Source organism: Thermobia domestica, chromosome 6 (genome assembly GCF_964235325.1).
Source record: "Thermobia domestica chromosome 6, izTheDome1.hap1.1, whole genome shotgun sequence".
NCBI lineage: Eukaryota > Metazoa > Arthropoda > Insecta > Zygentoma > Lepismatidae > Thermobia > Thermobia domestica.
Genome location: NC_137459.1, coordinates 250,524,071 through 250,545,920, shown reverse-complemented (window position 1 = coordinate 250,545,920; position 21,850 = coordinate 250,524,071). Strand labels below are relative to the sequence as shown.

The 21,850-nt window shown below is 34.3% G+C and overlaps 1 protein-coding gene across 2 annotated transcripts in view; it reads left to right on the top strand.

Annotated features, from left to right (window-relative positions):
- Positions 1–20,846, top strand: part of LOC145688474 (uncharacterized) — a 306,168-nt gene extending 285,322 nt beyond the window's left edge. For both annotated transcript variants that reach the window (XM_081762755.1, XM_081762757.1), the window contains one exon: positions 20,442–20,846. Coding sequence is in view for 1 of the 2 variants with exons in the window: in XM_081762757.1 (XP_081618883.1) it covers positions 20,442–20,494 (53 nt within the window). In the remaining variant the exon portion in view is untranslated. The remainder of the gene's footprint in view (positions 1–20,441) is intronic.
- Positions 20,847–21,850: the final 1,004 nt, after the last annotated feature.

Sequence of the window (21,850 nt, the reverse complement as noted above, 5' to 3'; positions counted from 1 at the left end):
TTTACTTAATTCAATGATTTTTGTTTTTTTGTTTTTCATAGAATGAAGATATTAAAAAATAATTGTCAAGTATATTCACCATATCTTAGGAATTTACTAAGAAAGAGTTGAAATCTAACTAGGAAAGAGAAAATAATTCGTATATGCTATTACTTTCAATGTTACAACACGCATAATTTAATAAATGAGTCCCTCAAATTAGTTAAAGAAAGCAACAACACTTTTATCTACCTGTCACATCCATTTTTGATATTAAACATATATTCAGCATACTAGGGTCAAGGTGGGGTAATTCTGAAACAGAAAAAAGTGCGGCTATTGTGAAACACCCCTGTTTTTTTAGAATTCTGTGACTTTGAAGTCTCAAAAATATATGCGAAGACAGTTTTTTTTTTTTTTTTTTTTTTTTTTTGCTATAGCTGTCGCAGATATCTCAAATATGTGAAGAACGACAGTTTTGAGAGAAAAAAATATAATTTGAAAGCATCCATTTTTCAACGAAAAAACTTTTATTTTTTTATTTTCTTATATCTCGTATACCAAATACCTCGCTAATTAAGTAAATATATATTCTTGTACAGGACGTTTTGGGCTTTTCAGACTATGTAAGTAACAGTGGCGGATCCAGGGGCGATCGGGGCGATCGCCCCCCCCACCCCCCAGAAGAGGGAACTTTCTTATTTTATATATATAAATAAAACCCATCCCAGAGTTTGGAGCTCTTAAAAGTAGCTCTAAGGAGCAGTATTACAACCCACTGCCCCCCAGAAGTCCGTCCTGGATCCGCTCCTGGAAGTAATGTGTGAAATGATGCATGATGAGGGGCAACATGGGTCAAAAGTCAAGGGGCTATTATGAAACACTTTGTGGGGCTACTACTAAACGTGGTAACATTTAAATATATGAAGGACTGAATGCTAATGGTGATGTTTCAGTGCCACTATGTTGTAGAGCATCCAAGAATAAACAATAGAAGGCTCGTGACTCTTCGAGTATCGGCGAAGAATGTCTTATTGTATTTTGCTAAAGAGTGCTTGCTTGCCTGACAGCATCTTCTGATGATGATTCTTTGGATGATCCACAACCTGACGATTCCGTCGAAATAGAGGATCCTGAAAGAGAGTGCATTTTACCAGGATACATTGTTCTTGAAAATTTTAAAGGAGGTCGCCGAAATATTACCACATATACCTAAGTAGTTATATTGTGACAGTATTAAGAAACAGTATATCATCATGAATTTGAATTTATGGGCCTTAAATCAGATGTGAACAAGAAAACTTTTAAATCAGTCGAAACTGACGTTTCATTCATTAAAGTCGGATTTTGTTTTCATTTTGCCTACTACCGCAACGGTAGTGTCTGGTGATAGATATAAGTACTGTTTTGAAAAGATTGTTGATGTGTTTGAAGTGTAAAAGCTGGAACTGTTTGTAGGTACTCCAATGGGAACATTATAATCTTGAAACTTTTTATTTTATACAACAAAAGTCTGGGTCTACGTTTATTGCTCAGAACAAGCTGTTCATCTTCTTTCTTGTTATTCCGCGTTTAATCGGATCATGTTCAATCACGAAAACGGCATGACATTTTACAATTGACATTTTCTACATGATATGCAGCTCTTCATGGAAACAAAGGAATTTTTGGTGAAGGCAGAATATAAAAGTAGCTTTTCTTAACTCCAAACCTGCTCTTCATCATTACTTACAAAGTAATTACTGATAAAGTTAGTACCAGAAATACTAGTTATTATTCATTTAGTATTCCATAAGGAATAACCGAATAACTATCAGACATAATTACACCAAATTTTTGTCAAGTGAAACATTACACCCAAATCATTTTATTATAGCGCTCAGTATTCTTTAGAGTCTTCAATCCTCCAAGTTATGTGGGTGTTTCACAATAACCCCATTGGTGTTTCAAAATTGTCCCAAATGCAGAGGCTATTTCGAAACACGTGTTTCCATTTTGCAGGAAAACTAAATGCGATAACGAAAATCACCTGAGTTATTTTCAAAGATGTTTGTGTAATGTATATGATGATATTTTTCATGTTTCTAACCCAAGCAGTTTTTGCTGTACACTCTAAAGTATTTTTTTCGTTTCACAATTACCCTACTTGACCCTATATGTATAACAAGTGAAAAAAGGTAAATGTAGACTACCGATTATGAAGAGTTTCGAGTGAATATTGATAAATGATGATCAAAGAATGATCGATCAATATTTGCAGGGAAACACCTCTAATAAAAAATCCATATTTAACTTTGTTTATAATCCACTTGTATTCGTTATGAATCTTCGACATCCATCTAGAAAATCTTCTAGAGATCTACTGAAAAATAAATTATCAACGATGCTCCGTTTCCATTTTCAGGTTCCTGAAATAAGAAGGGCTTCCCTTCTTTAATTTTAAAGTCTAGTCTGCTTCTTCCAGAGACATTTTTGTCCTTGCAGTAAAACTACCTAACTTTAACTATTTCCAATCTTCTGTAGGAGTGTAAAGCAATTTATATATGAATATGACGTTTACTTAAGATAGTTAAACTACCATAATGAAACTTAACTATCTAGGTGGAAATGTTGATTCAAATATATGAGTATAGTAAGTACTGTATTAATATGAACATGGTAGGTATAATACAGTGGTCTTTTTTACACTCCCAAATGTAAATTAAAGATACTAATTACTTCAAGAAAATAAAACGTGATTAATCATGTATACGACGTTGATTCTTGGTAAAAGCTTAGTTTGGTTAAAATCTACTAGAAAGTGGATTCATGAATAATAACTCGGCTAATATTTTATAACATAACAATACACCTTTTGAAGTTACTCTCAGCACAGTTTATTAGTATTTTAAATTTCATAATTGAAGAAGTAGAAATAAAGCTGATAAAAGCTATGCTGATTTATCCTACAAGAGTGTTTTTTTATTTTTAAATTGCACTTCCTTGTATCTATGGATTGGCAACACTGAATCAAATTATTATATTATTAAAATTGTTTCCACTATACGAAATCATATAATAGAACTCAAGAAACAGATAAAGCCAGTTAAGAAACTTCCTATTGCCATGCTAATCACAGTCGTTTTCCTATCGAATGATATTAGCAAGAATTAATTCTTATATTATCTAGCCTACTATTGTTAGAGAGGTAAGCGAACAAAGCTCTTTACAGTTTGTTTTTGTGTTTTCTGTCCTAAAACAATTTATCAAATTTACACGGTGCTAGATGTCATCAAGAGGAAGAATTTTACGGGATCTTAAGGGATTTTGCGTTATGTTGCCCGAAAAATGTCCATATCTTTAACGTTGGAATCTGTATTATATTTGATTTCTTCGCATCAGTTATTTCTCATTAGATACCTTAATACAGGTGATAACGTTCAAGACTAATTTTGAACAGATACATCCTTTTGCGTTTATATCTTGTTTTGGATAAATTAATAGTGTTTAGAGCAGTGTTCATTTCAGAATTTGAGAAACTAAAAAGGCATATTCTACGGACTAAATGTCAAAATATATTATTCTTTCAAATGTGCTGTCAAAAACTCAGAAGATGGTGAAATTCATGAAACGGGTTTGTGCACCTCAGAAGAGTATAGAGAAAAGACCTATTAGCTCTTTCATGATCAGCTAATTGTCTATGCTGTGTCCTTGAAAATGAAGGGCAGTGATACCTATGGTGCCTTAACATTAGTTAATTACAGATTAAGTGTTACTTGCATGTTGCTAGTAAAGTCACTCAGCTCAATTTTGCATTTTAAATTTTATATTATTATTATTAATAATATTAGATGTTTTACACAGCATGATGGAAAGATTGACAACTATTTTTCTGGGCGTGAAAGTCTTGACAACCTTTACAGCTATTGATAATCATAAAAAGATTATCAAAAATGGTCAAGAAATTGTTTTATAATATCACTAGGGTTAATAACTTCTAAGAATAAGACAATGTATTTTCCGAGCTCCTCTCTTATATGCATCAATTTTCTAAGTAATGGCCTTGAGATACAATGCAGTGCTACCAGCGCCCATATAGCAGCTGAACAATTTATGGAAACTTCTTGAATTTATGGAATAGAACCAACCACAGGGCTTCTGCCTTGCGCCGATAATCTCCTCCTTCGATTGCAAATGTCCATTGTTTCATACAACCCAGCATTTAAAAAAAATCGCATGGACGATGGCGGAGAGTGTGCAAGGTGCTGCAGGAATGTCGTTTTATGTTTTTCATGATCATATTGAGCAAAACAGAGTAATAACCTGGAGTGTTATCATGAGAAGGAAGTCAATTGTTGTTCGTTCGTAGATCACTTCCACTTAATTGATTCTCGTACATGATACAAAATTTACACGTTTCCTTGGCGATTGTCGCTCTATCGGGATTTATTTGTGCATGATTCCTATGGTGTCGTGGAACTCTTACAATATACATTTTTCTTTGGACCTGTTCTGACTATAATGTTCCCGTCGTGAGGATATGGATAACTTCCAGTTTGCAGATTGACACTTCATTTGTGAACTGTACTTAAATCACCATGATAAGTCATCGGTAGCGATATGGTAGAGCGATGTTGGATTATTATCTGTATTGGAAATCAGGTGTACGTACTAGTGGAAGAAACTCTACTAGCGAGTAGGAGATTACATGTATATTCAATGTCAGCACAAGATCGTTTGAGAAAAGCTTATTTCATCCAATAGTGTCAGGAGCCGGGAGGCGTCCCGATACAATTAGGTACCATGTTCCATGGTTTGATCACAATCTGGTAGTATCCAAACCAATCTTCGAGCTTTCTGAAACTAAAAATGGGATTAAATTCTGGTCCTCCCTGTCTCATGTTTCGGAAGAGGTACCTCATGTACTACTGGCAGTGATGATTTCAGGGTGTGGCCAGTGATCAAATTATCCCTGGCGCCATATCTTCTATGTGTTCAATGTAGATTCCCAGTATTTTTATCAATACTACTTTTCATCCTTAGTGTATTGATATTTCCTTCCCCGGAGAAAATCTTCTGGGCCAGTCAATAAATACGAAAACCAATGGCACATGCAAGTTGCAGGTTTGGGTGTGCGACGAGCATTTCCTCCGTCAACAGGACTTGCTGTTTGTCCGTTGCTCCCCCTTCGCCACAACCCATTTTGCGACCTTCCAGTCACTACATTACGCAACAATCAATGTACTATTGCATTGAGCCATCGAGAATCAACCACGGGTCATGTTCGATGTGGCACAGGATGGTAATTTCGTGAATAGAGTGACAAATTGAACATTCTTCACAGTAGCTCCACGCGGCGACGAGTCTTATTGACTTTTTTGGTATCTTGAAATTAAGAGATCTAAATTTCTGTTGGAAAACTGATTGAAAATCATATCAATCAATACCTCTACCAAAAAGTTTAATTTGTCAAACAAAATTATTGGAGTTCACTTTTTACTAAGCTTTAAATCATTTTAATGATATTGATATGTGCCATATTGATATGTGCCACATCAATCAAACAGGCTCTATTTTCGAGTTTATTCTTATGGATGCTTTTCCATCTTTTTTTCTGCGAGAACTTGTGTAAAATTATTTTATGGGCATTAAACTTGATTAAGTGGATGTGATTTCCTTACCCAGAATTTCTTGCTTTATTCTCTTTCTGTATTTAATAAAAAAAATAATAGAATAAATGTAAAGAAAATATACCTTCATCTTTGCAGGTTGTGTTAGTATTTCAATCCTTTGACAAGGACAACGTTTCGTTTTGAGTATAACGTCCATTTCTACGAGACTGAACCTACAATTTAGCATTGCATCCACCCGCATTTGTTTCCTCCAGCTGCTCAGACCCAGGTTTTCTATTTTAAAGGCGAAAAATTTAACAATTTAACCCTGTTCTTTATTGTACAGTATGCACATAAGCCAACATAAGTGTAAAGTCCGGATTCTATACAAATTTGGATTTCTAAGGTTATATACTTGAAAATTTCGTCCAAAGACTCTTGCTATTATGCGAGCTCTTGAAGTGCAGTCTCATGAACATCGTTAGGAATTACAACCCCTCCCCTGGCCTACCTAATTCTCGGATCTCCAACCATCATGACCAACTGAACACTTGTGGTCAGTTCTTGATGTCAGACTCGGGAATAGATATCCTTCTCCATTCTCACTACCAAACTGAGTGCTGCACTGTATGAGGAATTGTGTGGTGTTCCTCTGGAAATCATTTGCTACTTATATGTCTTCCTTCAAAGACAATAACAAAGCTGTTTTGCAGGCTAACGCTGCTCCACTTCGTATTATTGAGAGAAATTACAGTTTCTACAGGTATTTCAATTATTTTGACAACCTCCAATAATAGCATTAGCATTATAATAGGTTATATATTTGAAAATTTATCAATTATATTTTATTATTTCTATACCTGCCTTTCTACTTTTATTTCCTATTTAAAAATTGCAATTTTCATGGTTTGTGTTTTCAAATGTATTTTATGATTTAGAAGTTACTTATTGTGTTATTATAATGAACTTCCTTCGTGTGTTAATGTGTAAGTTCTTTATGTCAGTGATAAACTTCAACATTGCTTTTGGTAAGTTATTTTGTTTGGCAACCAATTCTATCTTAGGACTGTTCACTGACTTAAATCAGACACATTTTTATTCATGTACTCTGCCGGCCAAAAGTTTTGGATCGGCCTAAATTTGAGTGAGAATCTGATGTGGCCCTATTATTTTCGCATGAGAACTTTAATGTTGTGTACTTGAGCTCGAAAGTTTAAAATTTAACGATAGTTAGATCGAGATCTGAAAGACATTCAGATGATGTGTCTAATTATTGTTCTTAAAATGGGCACCAAAAAAAAAAAAAAAAGAAACGACAATTTGTACTAGATAGTACATAGCATAAATAAATATTTGGAAGGGTTGGAGCATAGTTTGGAGAAAATATACATATCTGATGCAAATGCAATAACAAATTTAAAATAGCTTTATATGTTTTGTAATTTGTATACCTAGTTGCTATTTTAACGTTTAAAAGACCAATGATGCTATATTTTCAGAAGTGTTTAGCATGACTTGGTACGCGTTTTGCTACTCACTCGTTGGGAATAGCAACAAGAGCACTTGTGTAAGATGTACGCTCTCAAATGAGTAACAATTGAGCACTCGAGTCAGTGTAAGCCACCTGAAACGTGGACCTATAGTTTTCAAGGTGGAACTCGAGCCACCATAAAGCGTCTAAATTTCAAGGTTTTTTCCACCGGCAAACGAACTTAAGACCCAGCCCATCAAAGACACGAGTGTGTTAGCCACTAAACCAGTGGGAATGGCGGCAGTATTTCGATCAATATCTTGTAAAGGTATGATCGATGGTAATCATCTTACTTAAAAACAGCATATTCCATAATCACTATAAACAAGCGGAGAATAGTCAATATACCCGAAGCTGTCTAGGACTAGTTTAATCGGGAAGAAACTGCTGTAGGGTTAAAGGTTTTCCATTCATCATTCCTCAAGGATGCAATGGATCATAACCATCTTCTTTGGGACTAATAGTTACCATATCCAACATTAATATATCAAGTTTGATCATTCCATCTCTAAGAGCTTTGGATAAATCAATTGTAACGCACGGTAAAATTTTTGGGTTATTATTCCCTAAGGACAAGGCCTATTACAATGATCTCATCTGAGATTATTTACATCATGATCCCTAACATCATTTTAAATTTGATCAATATAACTAAAACCATCATTTAGAAAAGTAGCTTCAAAGAAACGTCAATTGGACGCAGAAATGCTTCGCGATTAAATAAAGTAAACTGAGGTTTATATTTTATTGTTATTTCAGTGTCCTTGACAGAGTTATATGCTCCATTTGTCTAGTGGAAAATAGCATGTACACATATGATAAATTGCAATAGAATGAAATAATACTAGAAACACACTAAATAAAAAATATAAATATAGATACTACAAATGATGTATAACTACCTGAAAAAATGATGAGGTAATGGTGGAGATACAAGAATGACTTTAAATTTAATACGAGAATAACGTAGTGTATAAACCACGTGATTATATATTAAATTCTTCAAATTAAGGATTACATATAAAAATAAAATAATTGTAAAAATAATCTGAATCAAATAATATTATGCTTGTAATAATTGTGGATTATAGATACATATTGAACACAAGGGAAAGAAAATCAATCTTCATTCCTTTAGCAACTAATTGATTGTAAGGATTAAATAATGTAATTGCTGGAGAGTGTTGTTCTTGAACAATATTTGATCTGCTTGCACGAATGGTATATGTGATCTTAAGTAACACATTTTACATTTAGTTTGACATATTGCATAAAGTATCAAACAAAATAACTAATAATTTTTATGCAATAACATATTTTGAGCAGACAATCTAGGATAATTAACATACGAATAGAAAACTCCCACAACATAGCAGAATATGATATCCTATTTATTTTAACTATTTGTCGTATTTCTTAAAATGCAAATATGAAATTTATGTATATTGAATATGTTCTATATCGTCAATGTAAATTTAAAAATAAAGTCTCCAGATTTCACAAACATATTCTAATTTACTATGTAAAAATTTGTAATATAACATTTTGATTGCAGAAATGTCAATCATAGGTTTCTTGTAATAAAACCAAGATATTTATACGATTCGGAAATTGAGTATTTCACATGTAGATAAAATGTTAGTTTAGTGTCAAGTTTAATACCCACATCGCCAATAAAATCGTTCTCATCCAGCTGAGTTCCATTGGTACCATAAGAGATGTGGTCTTTCAGGACTGGGCTAATGAATTTTTGGAAGAATACACGCTGCTAATGTCTATCTATGTAATATAATTTACATCATAGCAGCTGGGAACTTGATATTCTTAAAACAAGAAAACTGAATAAAGGGTATTCAGTCGATATTCTTAGATTCCGTGCACATGAATAGCTTGCCTCGGTTTCAATAATCAAAATATCCCTACAAATATATTTGTTCCTTTGTGTGAAAGCATTTGTTTGGTAGTAGTTTTTACCTTCCGTCGGCTCTGTGATTATAGAGGTGGTGCATAATGCATACCTACTCATAAAAAACAATTTCGAAGTTAATCAAATATTTCCTATTCGTTGCTATTGTAACAATACATATTACATTAGTTGAGGCATCTTTATAGCCCTCAAAGCATTGTTCATTATGTGTGTGAAGTTGTTAATCTAAAATATATATATATATATATATATATATACTACGCTTAAGACAAATGTTCTCTCTTTTTCTCTTGCTTCAATTAAATCTTAACGTCCACATTCAAAAGAAGCAACACAAGATAAGGTCCTAAAGTCTATACTGCACGAATATTGTCAGGATGAGAGCATGATACTAGCTGTTTTTTTTTGGGGGGGAGGGCATATTCGTTTATACCTAACGTTAGAGTGCATGGATGACAAAGTTCGACGTTAAGTCGCAGAAAAGAACTCAAGCTGAAGGTGTTCAGTGCCAAAGTCTAAAAGAAACAAGTGGAAAAATAGGCGAACTAATGGCAGGAGAAAGTTATACAACCTAAAACTCTAAAATATAATAATATTACTAGATGTGTTACGAGTAATTAGATCAAAAATGTATTAAGATGGCAGAAAATGTACCAATCATGAAATGTATACAATACATACACTAAGTTGGTTGAAAAACCGATGGGGAAAGTACGATTAAGCAGATCGAGAATATAGGAAGATAGTATGAAACAAAATCTGAGGAACGAGGGTAATAACGTTCCTAGCTAGAGTGAATTAGCTCAAAAGATTATATCCCAGAATTCAATTTTGTTTCTGCGATATTAACCGGCTAAGTCACAATGAGCTAGTTAGGTCCTCTTATATTTAGATCAATGTATTCGGAAATATCCATTAGCATGCTGTGTTAAGCTAGTTTTAAAAGCAGTCAATGTTGCATGGTAATAATAAAGTTTAATACTTCTTTAAAATTAAATAAAATTAATAATTTTGCAATTTCGTATCTTTTCTCTATACAAACACAAAGGTCCCTTTTTCCCGTATCCCAATGATGGTCTGCTAGATTTTGTCTTCTCTTAGTTGTATGACACTAATTTACGGGTTTCCTACACTACAAAGAAAAGGAAATTGTGACTTTTGCGATTGAGTGAAAATTGGTGTTGGACACCATTCGGCACTATCTATTAAACTTCAATACACCATTTCAGATGGAAAACTATAAAACTCTGTTTCATAATTTGTAGAAAATAAAAACAAATTAGCTTCAATATCTGAATTTTAGAAAAAGGAGGAAAAGTAAGCATTTTGTTTCAATAATTTATTCAGTTCCAGGCATGTTCATAGTACATATTTTATAGAATGCTTTTGCGAAATGAAGTTCGCTGGAAAATACAGGATATTTTTCTCCTAGGTGTTGTAGTAGTTTCAGATAATTACTATTAAAAAAAACATGAGTAATGCTACTTTTCCCCTCAAAAGTACTACTAAATTAATAGGACTCTCATTTTCAATAATAATAATAATAATAATAATAAGAAGAAGAAGAAGAAGAAGAAGAAGAAATTTCATTTGCAGTATTAAGAACAGAGATAGGTCAATTCAGTACTTTGTCAAATTCAGATATTAGTACATTCAAATGTATAAATACCTAAAGAAAAAATAAATAAAATTTTCACTGACTTGTTACAGCTTCGAATCAATTACAATTTACTTATTGATCGATTATCACATTCATTCGTTCGTGTTGTTCATTCATTTAAATACAGGAAAGTGCAATTATTGTAACGTCATTTTTTTCAGTTTCTTGATTTTTTTTAATTATACACATCTATAACAGACCTACTATACCTATCAACTTGATGTAATATTTTGTTGAATCTTTAATAAACAGGTTTCAGCCACACAAGTGCTGGACAATTTATTGAAAAAATGAAATGAAATATTTGAGTTTTACGTCCCACGGATATGCCGGTTAGGCTAAAGGAGACGGTGATGATGAGAGATGAGTGAAATGGTGGAATGAAGAAAGTGGGTGGAAGCGGGAGAACCCCGAGAAAACCCACGAGCACGGTGTTTGTCCACCACAAAGTTCACTTGGCGGGGGCTGGGATCGAACCCGGGACCCCAAGCACCAGAGGTGAACACTCTACCACTGTGGACAATTTATTGTTTTCAAAATGTTGTATTACAATAATGTACTATCACGTAAGACGCATTTATTTTTTGTAATTCAAGTGTTAAAATTATTGCCCGTTGCCTGTTGCCTGTTGTTGTAAATGATAAAATTGTATGTGGTTTTAAAATATAAGTATTTAATAAATGCATTTCTATTCGTTCTAGTTTCTGAGAATGAACTTCAAATACAAAGTTTCAAACTGAGCGTGAATATTTTAATTTCGGATTTGCACAGTTTCCTACAATGAAATATGAATGTCAATTTTATTAAAATTCTTGTACTTGGTTAATAGAAACCCAAATTTTCGTGCAATCTCTAATTCCTACCTTTGCATGTTCAACAACCAAAAGCTTTCGTAAAATATTACTCCTAAATCTTTTACATTTCTACATTTTTAGATTTACTCGATATATACATTTGGCCATCACGTATTTTGTTACCCTCGTATATGGTATTGCTTTTTCTCTTATTTGCATTAATAGAAATTCTATTTTCATTAACCTAATTCAGTACACCTATACAATGCAGGGACATTCTATGTCAATGTTCGATAGCATTATACAGTTTAATACAGTCTGAATGCATCAATATAATAATGTCATCAGTTAACTCAGGTAAATCATTTATAGAAATGGAGAACAGCAAAGACCTCCAAAAAAGATTTTTGTGTTATCCTGTTGGCATTGTTGCAATATCAGAGAAAGTAGAGCCAATCTTAATTTAAATGTTCTTCCTGACTATTTCCATATATATCTTTTTCCGAAGACTAGGTAAAACAGGAAGGAGTCATTTTTATCATATGGAAATAAAGCTCCTCAATGGGCTTTCGAAGTGCAAGACCACATCTTACTTTTCGGAAATTACATAGTTAGTGAAAACACGAAATTTTACTAGTACTTCATTTTATGTCCTGTTGTTTCAAGCTCTGTGGTAAGGAGTTCATAACATGTCCCCTTGTTTTACATTAAAATGGGGAAATAAAAGTAGTGTTCGGTTTATAACTTTAAAAAAATGAAAAATAAACTGGATACTTGCATAATTTGGCTAGTATAGGAGTTAAGGAATTAGAACTTGTGTGAAATTAATTTATGTTTGTGTCATAAAAATATAAGTTCATTTCGTGGGCTTCGCAATATGAATTTCACATTTCTTAATGGCACTACGGATCCAGTACTTAATAAAGAGTTCCACGTGGACACATTAACAATCAGATATTACCTTAGGCCTGGGTTTCTCAACCTGGGGATTCGCGACCCCTAGTGGGGTTAGCGAGAGGGTTTCATGGGGTCACGAAAATACGCGGAAGAGATGAATATAATTAGAATCTAATGCCGGAAAATATTATTTTGAATTTTCTTCTGATAGGTATATTTTTATGTTTATACATACTGTTAAGACCAACAACAAAAAATAGGTCTACTAAACATTTTCTACAGGTGCAAACTTGTTTAAAAATCAATTTAAACGAAAGAGGTACGATATGAAAATAATGAGAACTGCATATTGAAATACAAGAAAAATACAAATATAACAAAACCTGCATACTAAAACACAATTAAAATTGAAAGGTAATGAGATACGTGTGTTACTTTTGTTCCAAATAGTTGTGTTAAGTTTTTTGATAAATCAACAACGGACAAATTATTCTGTCTGCAATGAAAGAGATTGCTTTTGTTAAGGATCCTTTGTTGTTCTTTGCGCAATTGTTAAGTTGATTTTGAGTTTAAATTCCCGTTCAGCAGCGAGACTATATGACACGTGGACCTAATTATTAACGTGGAATCCGAACCACATGAGCTCCCACCGTGAATCGAACCCGGGTCTTCCACACCTAAGACGCGTACGTCAACCGCTTAGCACGAAAGAGCTCTCTTAGCAGAATTGTACACATATGTGTATGAGCGAAAAGTATTTTTTCCAGCACGCTGGCCACGATGAAGGTTCCTGGTGTGGGACTTTATTTCTTTCTTAAATTTTAAATATAAACAAGTTGCTTTTAACTGTTTTTGGTGATAGTGAACACATACACAACAATGCACCAAATTCACAACAATATGAGGTAACTCAAAGTGGTGGCCCCTCCAAACTTAAAATATTTAATAACATTTTTAACAGCTGTCCAAGTTTTTTTTAAACCAAAATTACAAATCACTTTATTTTTTTTATCATATGACCCAAAATTAAGGGAGTTATGACGTTTTAAAATTTTCAAACGGCCTCCATTTTGAAACAGCATGACGGACCAGATTCGATATTTGTAATATGAAAAGCTGACCTAATTTGATTTTAATCCATTCGCTTTTAGGGAAGTTAGTGCCTCCAATATATACAAGAAATGGATTCTACTATTATAGAAATAGATGGATGTCGTGAGATCTCAGCAATAGGTATATCAAAACTCCCACACAACCTTTTTACAAACCAGAAATTATAACGAGGACGCTGGAAAGAGGATGTGATAAAATGAGGGTCATGATAGAAATTAGCTTGAGAACTACTGCCTTAGGCAATCTGTAGAATGGGAAAATTAGTACTTTTAAAACTGTCATTTTTCTCTCTATTTTACTTTGATTTATCATACAGGGTACTCGAAATGGGCTGGTGTGCAATACCATCATTTCTTTATTCCATTAATTTTCACACTGACGCTTTTAGAAACAAAAATTCTATACCGGTATATTAACCTTGTTCATATGGATATTAAATACCAGAATGAAATAATCACTACCGTTTCTAACAGCGAACTTATTCAATATGACAGAAAACACTGGAAGGGATCTAGAGAGCACAGATAGTGAATGCTATTGAGTAATTTGTTTTAAAAAAAAAACGAAAGCATAAACTGTCAAAAACTGAGCAAATGAATACATTAGACAAGTGTTCCATTAAAAAAAAAAAAAGATAAATTAGATCATAATGATTGTAATGAGAGTGACTTAAGACCACCAGATTACAATGATCTCTCAAACATTCTGTTAGCAAGATTGACTTCTTACGCAGATGAAATTGTTGGAGATTATTAGTGCAGATTCAGACGAAATCGATCAAATATCAACCAGATATTTACCGTTCGACAATAATCGAAAAGAAATGGAAATTCAATACTCCGGTGCATCGATTGTTTAATAGCCTACGACTCAGTTAGGAGGGAAACATTGTACAACATTCTTGTAGATTTTGAATATCGAAAACGCTAGTTAGGTTAATTAGGACGAGTTTAAATGAATTCTAAACTAAGGCACATCACTAAGGAAACTAAGCTTTCACGTCGAGGATGGTCTGAAACAAAGAGGTGCGGCACATTTCAACTTTGTTATTTATTATTATTCAACTTTGTTCTGGAGTACGCTACAAGGAAAAATCAAAGACAGCAACCAGGTTCTAGAGCTGAATGGTATTTACCAGGTTATGGTGTATGCTTATGATGTCACTCTGATAGGGATGATAGGAGAAATATAGAAATAAATGTAGAGGTTTTTACTAAACGCTTGCAGAGACATAGGTTTAGAAGTAAATGCAGAGAAAACTAAGTACATGGAAATTCACCGGGATCGTAATAGGTATACTGCAAATTACGGATACGATAAAATATCAAATAATACTTTCGACAAAGTGGATACTTTCAAGTATCTAGGATCAATATTAACACACCAAAACCATATTCACGAAGAAATTAAATCTCGACTAAAGCAGGGAATTCGTGTTGTTATTTAGTTCAAAATCTTTTGTCTTCGCGAATTTTGTTTAGGAATTTGACGCTTAAAATATATAAAACGATAATTATGGCTATTGTGCTGCATGGTTGCGAAGAACTCAGACTCCTGAGGCGTCCTGAAAGTATTCCTGAGGCGAATATTCGGACATAAGAGGAACGGGAATTGGGAATGGCAGAAACTTGTTAATGAAGAACTATGTAATTTATATCGTTTACCAAATTGTTAGGCTCATCAAGTCTAGGAGGCTTAGGTGGGCAGGTCATGTAGTCAGAATGGAAGAAAATATGAACGCTTTCAAAATTTTAACTGGAAATCCAATCGAAAAATGACCGTTAGGAAGACCTAAGCGCAGATGTTAGGAAAATATTAAGGTGGATCTTACAGATATATGAATACAAAGTAGAAACTAGATCCAGTTGGCTAAGAACAGAAGTCAATGGAGAGTTATTGTGAACGCGGCATTCAACCTCCGATTTCCATAGGCCATAGAATTAGTTAGTAAGTTAGATTCCAGTGATACTATTGCAAGAGACAAAAGTGATGGTCCAAGTGTAGGTAACATTAGTAATTTGGGTGCAGGTGAGAGTAGTAAAGAATAAAGTTTCTCAACTGGACGAAAGAAAAAGAAAATTAGTGATTGTAGAAATTTTTAAAAAAATCGTTAGTTATTCTTAACTGAACACTTGGGTGTTCAGTTTGTAGGAGTGTCGGGTATTTAAGTGAACACAAATCTTAAAAACTGAAATTATCTAAAGAATGGACCAAGTGTGGGTGCCTTTTATTGATGACAACAATGATAAACAATGGCAGTCTAAAAGGAAAAAGAATCTACGTTCACAAAAGTAGTACAACTCGTCAGCTGTGCGTAAAGGTACGAAAAAGTTTTCAAATCCTCTAAGTTTTCGAAGTACATCACCCCACCTCCAGGGGATAATTTTATCACAGGTGAACTTCCACCTCCAAAGTGTATATATATATTGTGATATTGATGATATTAAATAATAATAATAATAATAATAATAATAATAATAATAATAATAATAATAATAATAATAATAATAATAATAATAATAATAATAATAATAACATTAGTAATAAATTAAAACTTCATGTGCATTATGAGTTTCGTTATGTTAGCAGTTTTCTGAATTCACTCCTGTGAGGAACAACTCTTTGTACGAAATCAGTCAACTTACATAATTAAGAAACCTACTTAACTTTACAAAGACATATTTTTTTGTGTAAAAAATATACCTTGTTCGTTTTACATATATTTAAAATTAAACTTATGATGTCAGCATTATTTACGTGCTATCCTTTGATTAATATTCTATCATAAATTGAAACAAATAGTGCTATAGTGCGAACAACAATAGAAAAACGCTGATAATAGTTTTAAGACATTTTTGACTGATTTTCCACAGTAGAATTTCTTGTTCTTTTCATTATTATTATTTTAAATATTTCTCGCAAAATCAATCATGATTATATAGGTATCAATCATGATATCAGAGAAATAAATAATTAACATGATGTTTTCTTCATGTGCTTTGTAGGAAGCTGTAATAATATTTCTTTACGTGAATGTTCCTATGAAAATGCATATTCTATTATAATATTATGTTTAATGAGAAGAATACATATCGAACTTTTTGAGGTTATGCAGGTGGTCAAACAATTTTACAACTAAAATTGCATTTGTTTAATCTAAAGGAGCTGCCATGTTTTCGTCTGTATGTAGTCAAACGTCAATGGTATGGACCTAAGTTATAGGTAGTTAAGAATCTTATTACCTACTGAAATGATGACTTGAAGGCATGGAACGTCACATTAGAATATAAGTCAAAGTGTTGTTAATTCCTCCGGTAACACCACTGCTAGGAAGAAAAGATTCTCAAACAAGAGGATGATAAAAAATATATATGATTTGCGCTGTCTTTCCATCATATATGTTGTGATGTTAATAGGCTTAAGTTATGTTACCTAATCTTCCGTCACCGCTATCGTCATTTGTAAGATGTCGTTCTACGGAATTTAGGCAGGAGAACCGTTAATTTATTCACTGGTTGTCCCTCCTCTAAAGTAGTTCATACATAGTTGTACTAAACTAGCGTAGTATTACCACCCATAAATTGTAACCAAGGGCCAATGGTGTCCTTAACTAGATAAACATGGTTAAGAATTGTATCAGAGTAATGCTTGGCAATGACAGTACCCTCGTTCCGGTGTCTAAAACTCTGTATGTTTTGCAAAGCACATGCACAACTTAAGCATAATGACTGTTTGAGAAAATAGAGCACAAAGAACGTAAACAAATCGCCCAAGAGGGAACCACCATATTGCCATATCAACACACCACACACACACTACACAGAACAGACCATATTTGCAAGAACTATGGTAGCAGGGGGTAATACAACGCAAACACAAAAAATGGCCCAAATCTCACATACTACAAAACGCTGTAACATGCAGTGCTGGCACCGGAAACAGGTTAATACGGGATATGGTCATTCCAAATTTTCACACATGTCTGTCACCTACGCTTTCTGCTGAAAATTAGGTTGTTGAGGAGTTCTTGATTACACTTCTCATTAAGAGAAGTACAGAACTCCCCGTGTGTACTGAAGACAATAGTCGGACTCCAACACATATTCCTAGTGTAACTCAATCACGTTCAATCGGATTTAGGTCGGAAGATCGCATTGACACTCGTTACGTTGGATGTCTTTCGTCTCTAAACAGTGTTTCACCAGGTTGATACGATGAGGGCCGGCATTGTAATCCATGAGCAGAAACTCTGGATAGATTGCGCCTCAGAAAATTGTATATATCCTTGCAGAAACTCATCCCTGTACCACTAAGCAGTGATAGATCCTAAATCGAAGATGTTCAGGTCCGTATGACTACCACCATAATGCTTGCAGATCAGTACGCCACTATTACCATACGGAACTTTTTCCGTAATGTTCATGGGATAGAAACCGGTTTCCTTGTTCACGTCAGATAAATGTGCGCTAGATATTGTCCTGGGAACTCGATCGGGATTTATCTGTGAACGATATGCGAGTCCATTCATTGCGAGTCCGCTGGGGATGCTCTCGATACTATTGTAAAGTGCTCTTTTGTGTGCTACAAGCAGTGGAACCACGGTGCAACACATGTTGGTAGTTGTGGGTATACAGGATACTGGCACTCAGTATTCAGTACACAGTTTGGGGCGACACTGTTACCTCTGAAATAGTTGCAAGCTCCGCTGACACTTGTCTTGAAGTCAAGGTACACTTGTGACACGCAGTACGGACAAATATCGGTCATTTTGTTGAGTTGTCACACATGGATGGCCTCCATCAGGCCCATGGATTACCTTTCCTGTGTCGATAAACTGTTTCCACAACCTGAACTTTGTGGTACATTGTTGGGTTGTGCTGTTCTCTTGTTCCGCCTTGTTATGTGTGCCACCTTGTTCCAAGCGCCCGATGATGTCTTTGAGCTGTCCTTGGCAAACGCATCCAAATGATGTCTTTGAGCCATATTCCTACTGCCTATTGCTCCATTCAACTCGGCAATACCCTCCACTCACTGAAACAGATCTACTCAGAATTCGCACATTTCGGTTTCAAACATTAGTGTTCGATATCTTTCTTTATTGGGTCAGGATAACGCTTACCATGGTTGAGCTGAGCGAAGCGAAGCTCTTATACTCGGGTTAGCTGTTTGGTTGTCCGCGAACTCCTCCTAGACCGTTTGGCCGATCTCAACCAAACTTAGCACGCTGATAGAGTATGTCGTGCTGAGTGAGAACATAGGTCGAAATCAAAAATCCGATGTACCATCGAGGAATAATCACCGAAAAACGCTTACTCCTAGACCGTTTGGCCGATCTCAACAAAATTTAGCACGCTGATAGAGTATGTCGTGCTGAGTGACAACATAGGTCGAAATCAAAAATCCGATGTACCATCGAGGAATAATCACCGAAAAACGCTTCCTGATTACGTAGTTTAAGCTCGCTCAGCTCATTTCATTGCAATCGGGTATATCCATTGCATTCCTAGTTAGCTAAATGAGTCTCACAAACAACACTTGCCGTTCGTGTATTGTTTGTGAGTAGTTTCATTTTCCTTGCTAGCGATACTCTTCTCGGCCCTTACATGCAATTTCTCGCATTATGTTTAAGTTTTGGAAACCAACGTACAATAACAGTGAAGTCGCCATCTACCTATTGCGCGGAAATTACTGTCCCTAGTTGATGTCAGATTAATTGAAGCCTAGAATAGTAGAATAATATTAATCGACTTTCGTAAATAAATAGTACTGTATTTTAAAATTTCTTTATCGAATGTCCACGCTCAGACCAGTTTTATGCTATTGAAAACAACATCTAGGATGAATCCATGTGAATAGGACAGCGTGCTGGTTTGATTTTATTTGATTTTAAGTTTATCATCCCTTTTAGCAGCAAAACTATGTGATACGTGAGCCTAAAGTTTAACGTGGTATCCAAACCATATGAGTTCCCACTGGGAATTGAACCCGGGTCTACCACACCAAAGGCGCGTACGCTAACCGCTTAGCCACGAGGAAGCTCTGATAGCGTGCTAGTAATTGGGTGAGCAGTCTGTTTTTGTACTATAGTCAATTGATACTCTGTTATCTACCCGTGCGCATGTTTAGTTCACAAGCAAAGGTAGTTAACTGAGATGTCCACCACCTCTCTTCAGCAAAACTGATCCTGTGATACTGAAAATCTATTTTGTGATATGATTCTATGAACAGTACCCGATCCTTTGGCCACACTCCTCTTATTTCATCTCTCCACAATGCTCTCAACTGTTTAACTACAAATAAAAAAAAATAAATTCTAAATGAGCACATAACAAACATAATTCAATGTTCATGGGGGGCACAACATCCAGTAAGTTATGTTTATTAGATACTGTTTAATGCTTGCGTCCACTATGTTTCTCAGTCGTGTTCCGTTAGTATTCAATCGCTCTTCATAGTGTTCCTATCGAGTTGTATTGCTTTTAGGAATGTTGTGTATGACTGCGTGCAGTTCCCTTTACCTTATTCTTAAGTTAACGTACCAAAGTAGAGATTTAACTCAAATATATGTAAGTTATTGATGATCATGTCATAGTGAAAATATCTTTCAATAGTATGTGAAACAGATAAAGTTATATATATATATATATATATATATATATATATATATATATATATATATATATATATATATATTAAATTTCAATTACTTATACTTTTTAGTCAATGATATCCGGTAATGTAGCTTTGAGTAAGTTGCTGAATAACACTCATACAAATTGACAAACAGATAAACAAACTTAATCAACATATTAAATTGAACTATTTTATTATTATTAAAATGTTTTCTAAGTTGATTTGCACACAGGCTCACTCCATTCTTCATATGTATACACACATGAGTAATCCAAGATTTTGTCGTGTACAGTAACTAACATGTCTTTATTTTCAGAGACAAAAGTGGACGTTTGGGACAATGTCTTCCACACAACGAATGATTTATAAGGACATTCACCAATTCTGAGCTCAATGTAGAAGAAGAAATGTTCCACCCTGTTTTAATCTAAATCAGGTAAAATATTAACAAAGTATAGAGGAAATGTTCATGCAGCTTCAGAGATTTTTTATAATGCCCCAACAGTGCGTAACAGAATCGTTTATGCCTTTATTGAAATATATACAAATGAACTAGTATAGTAGTTAGTTTGGAAGTGAAACATGCGTGAATGCAAGAAACTGATCTTCTACATGAACTTCACTTTTAAAATAAAGAGAAGATTTATGTCCCCCTGTTCAAAAGTTTTGTCATATATTGTAGGCCTATTGCTAGAATCAATAAACCGTTTGTGATGTAAAATTTGAGTTTTATTCATTAAAAGATGTTTGTATTAAAGATTAATGGATACCTTAAATTCCCTAAGACAATGCCCGTTATACGTATATGTGGAAGTGTTTCTAATTGTTATCTAGAATAGCAATTAAGTGCTATAGCAACACCAAAAATAGCATGTTTTGAAGTACGTGAACTAATTTAACACTCCACTATGAATAGCAAATGAGCAAGGCATGCAGGATTCTATATTCTGCAACGGTTAGTTGGGTAGAAGACTTTATGTGTGAATGTGATTGTATGCGCATCATTTGCTACTGTAGTGAAAATGTAAATCTAAGCAGGAAAACGCATGCATTACTGTATTCCTTTCACATACAAAGCGGTGCAGGAAATGATCCGGGATTTGGTGTTAAAGTAATTTCTCGAGTTTTATAAGTAAAAGTTTTAGTATGCGTGTAAAATATGTGGTCCTTGAGAAGTTAATACATGTTTCCATTTATCTTCCATGATGAAGTAGTACTCCGTAGAATCAGTGAAACACAAACGGAAGACCGGGGAAATTTTTCTATTCAGCAGCACTCTCAGTGTTACTTTTCCATGAAGCAAAAAGTGTTGTGCAAACGCAAAGATGGTTTTGTCCTCATTTCAAGATAATGTAAGGTCCATATGATAAAGCAATGCATACACTGTACGAAAAGTTCAAAAAGGGAGAGATCAGTGTTAAATGTCAAGCGTCCTTTGCCTGTCATTATTCGGTCTCCAGAGAACGTCGACCCTACCAATACAGCAGTACAAAGGAGCCCTGGAAACTTTCTGTAACATTTGAGATACAGTATTTAGGCGTCCAGTGCAACAAATATGAAAACGGGACTTTGTTGTTAAACTCATCGACAGAAACAAAGAGAGATTAGCATTTTATGAATAAGCTAGTAGAAAGAACGAAGTTTTGAACAACACGTGGTTCTCGGATGAGGCCCACTTTTACCTTTATGGTACTGTGAACGAAGTGTTAGCTTTTGGGCACCAAA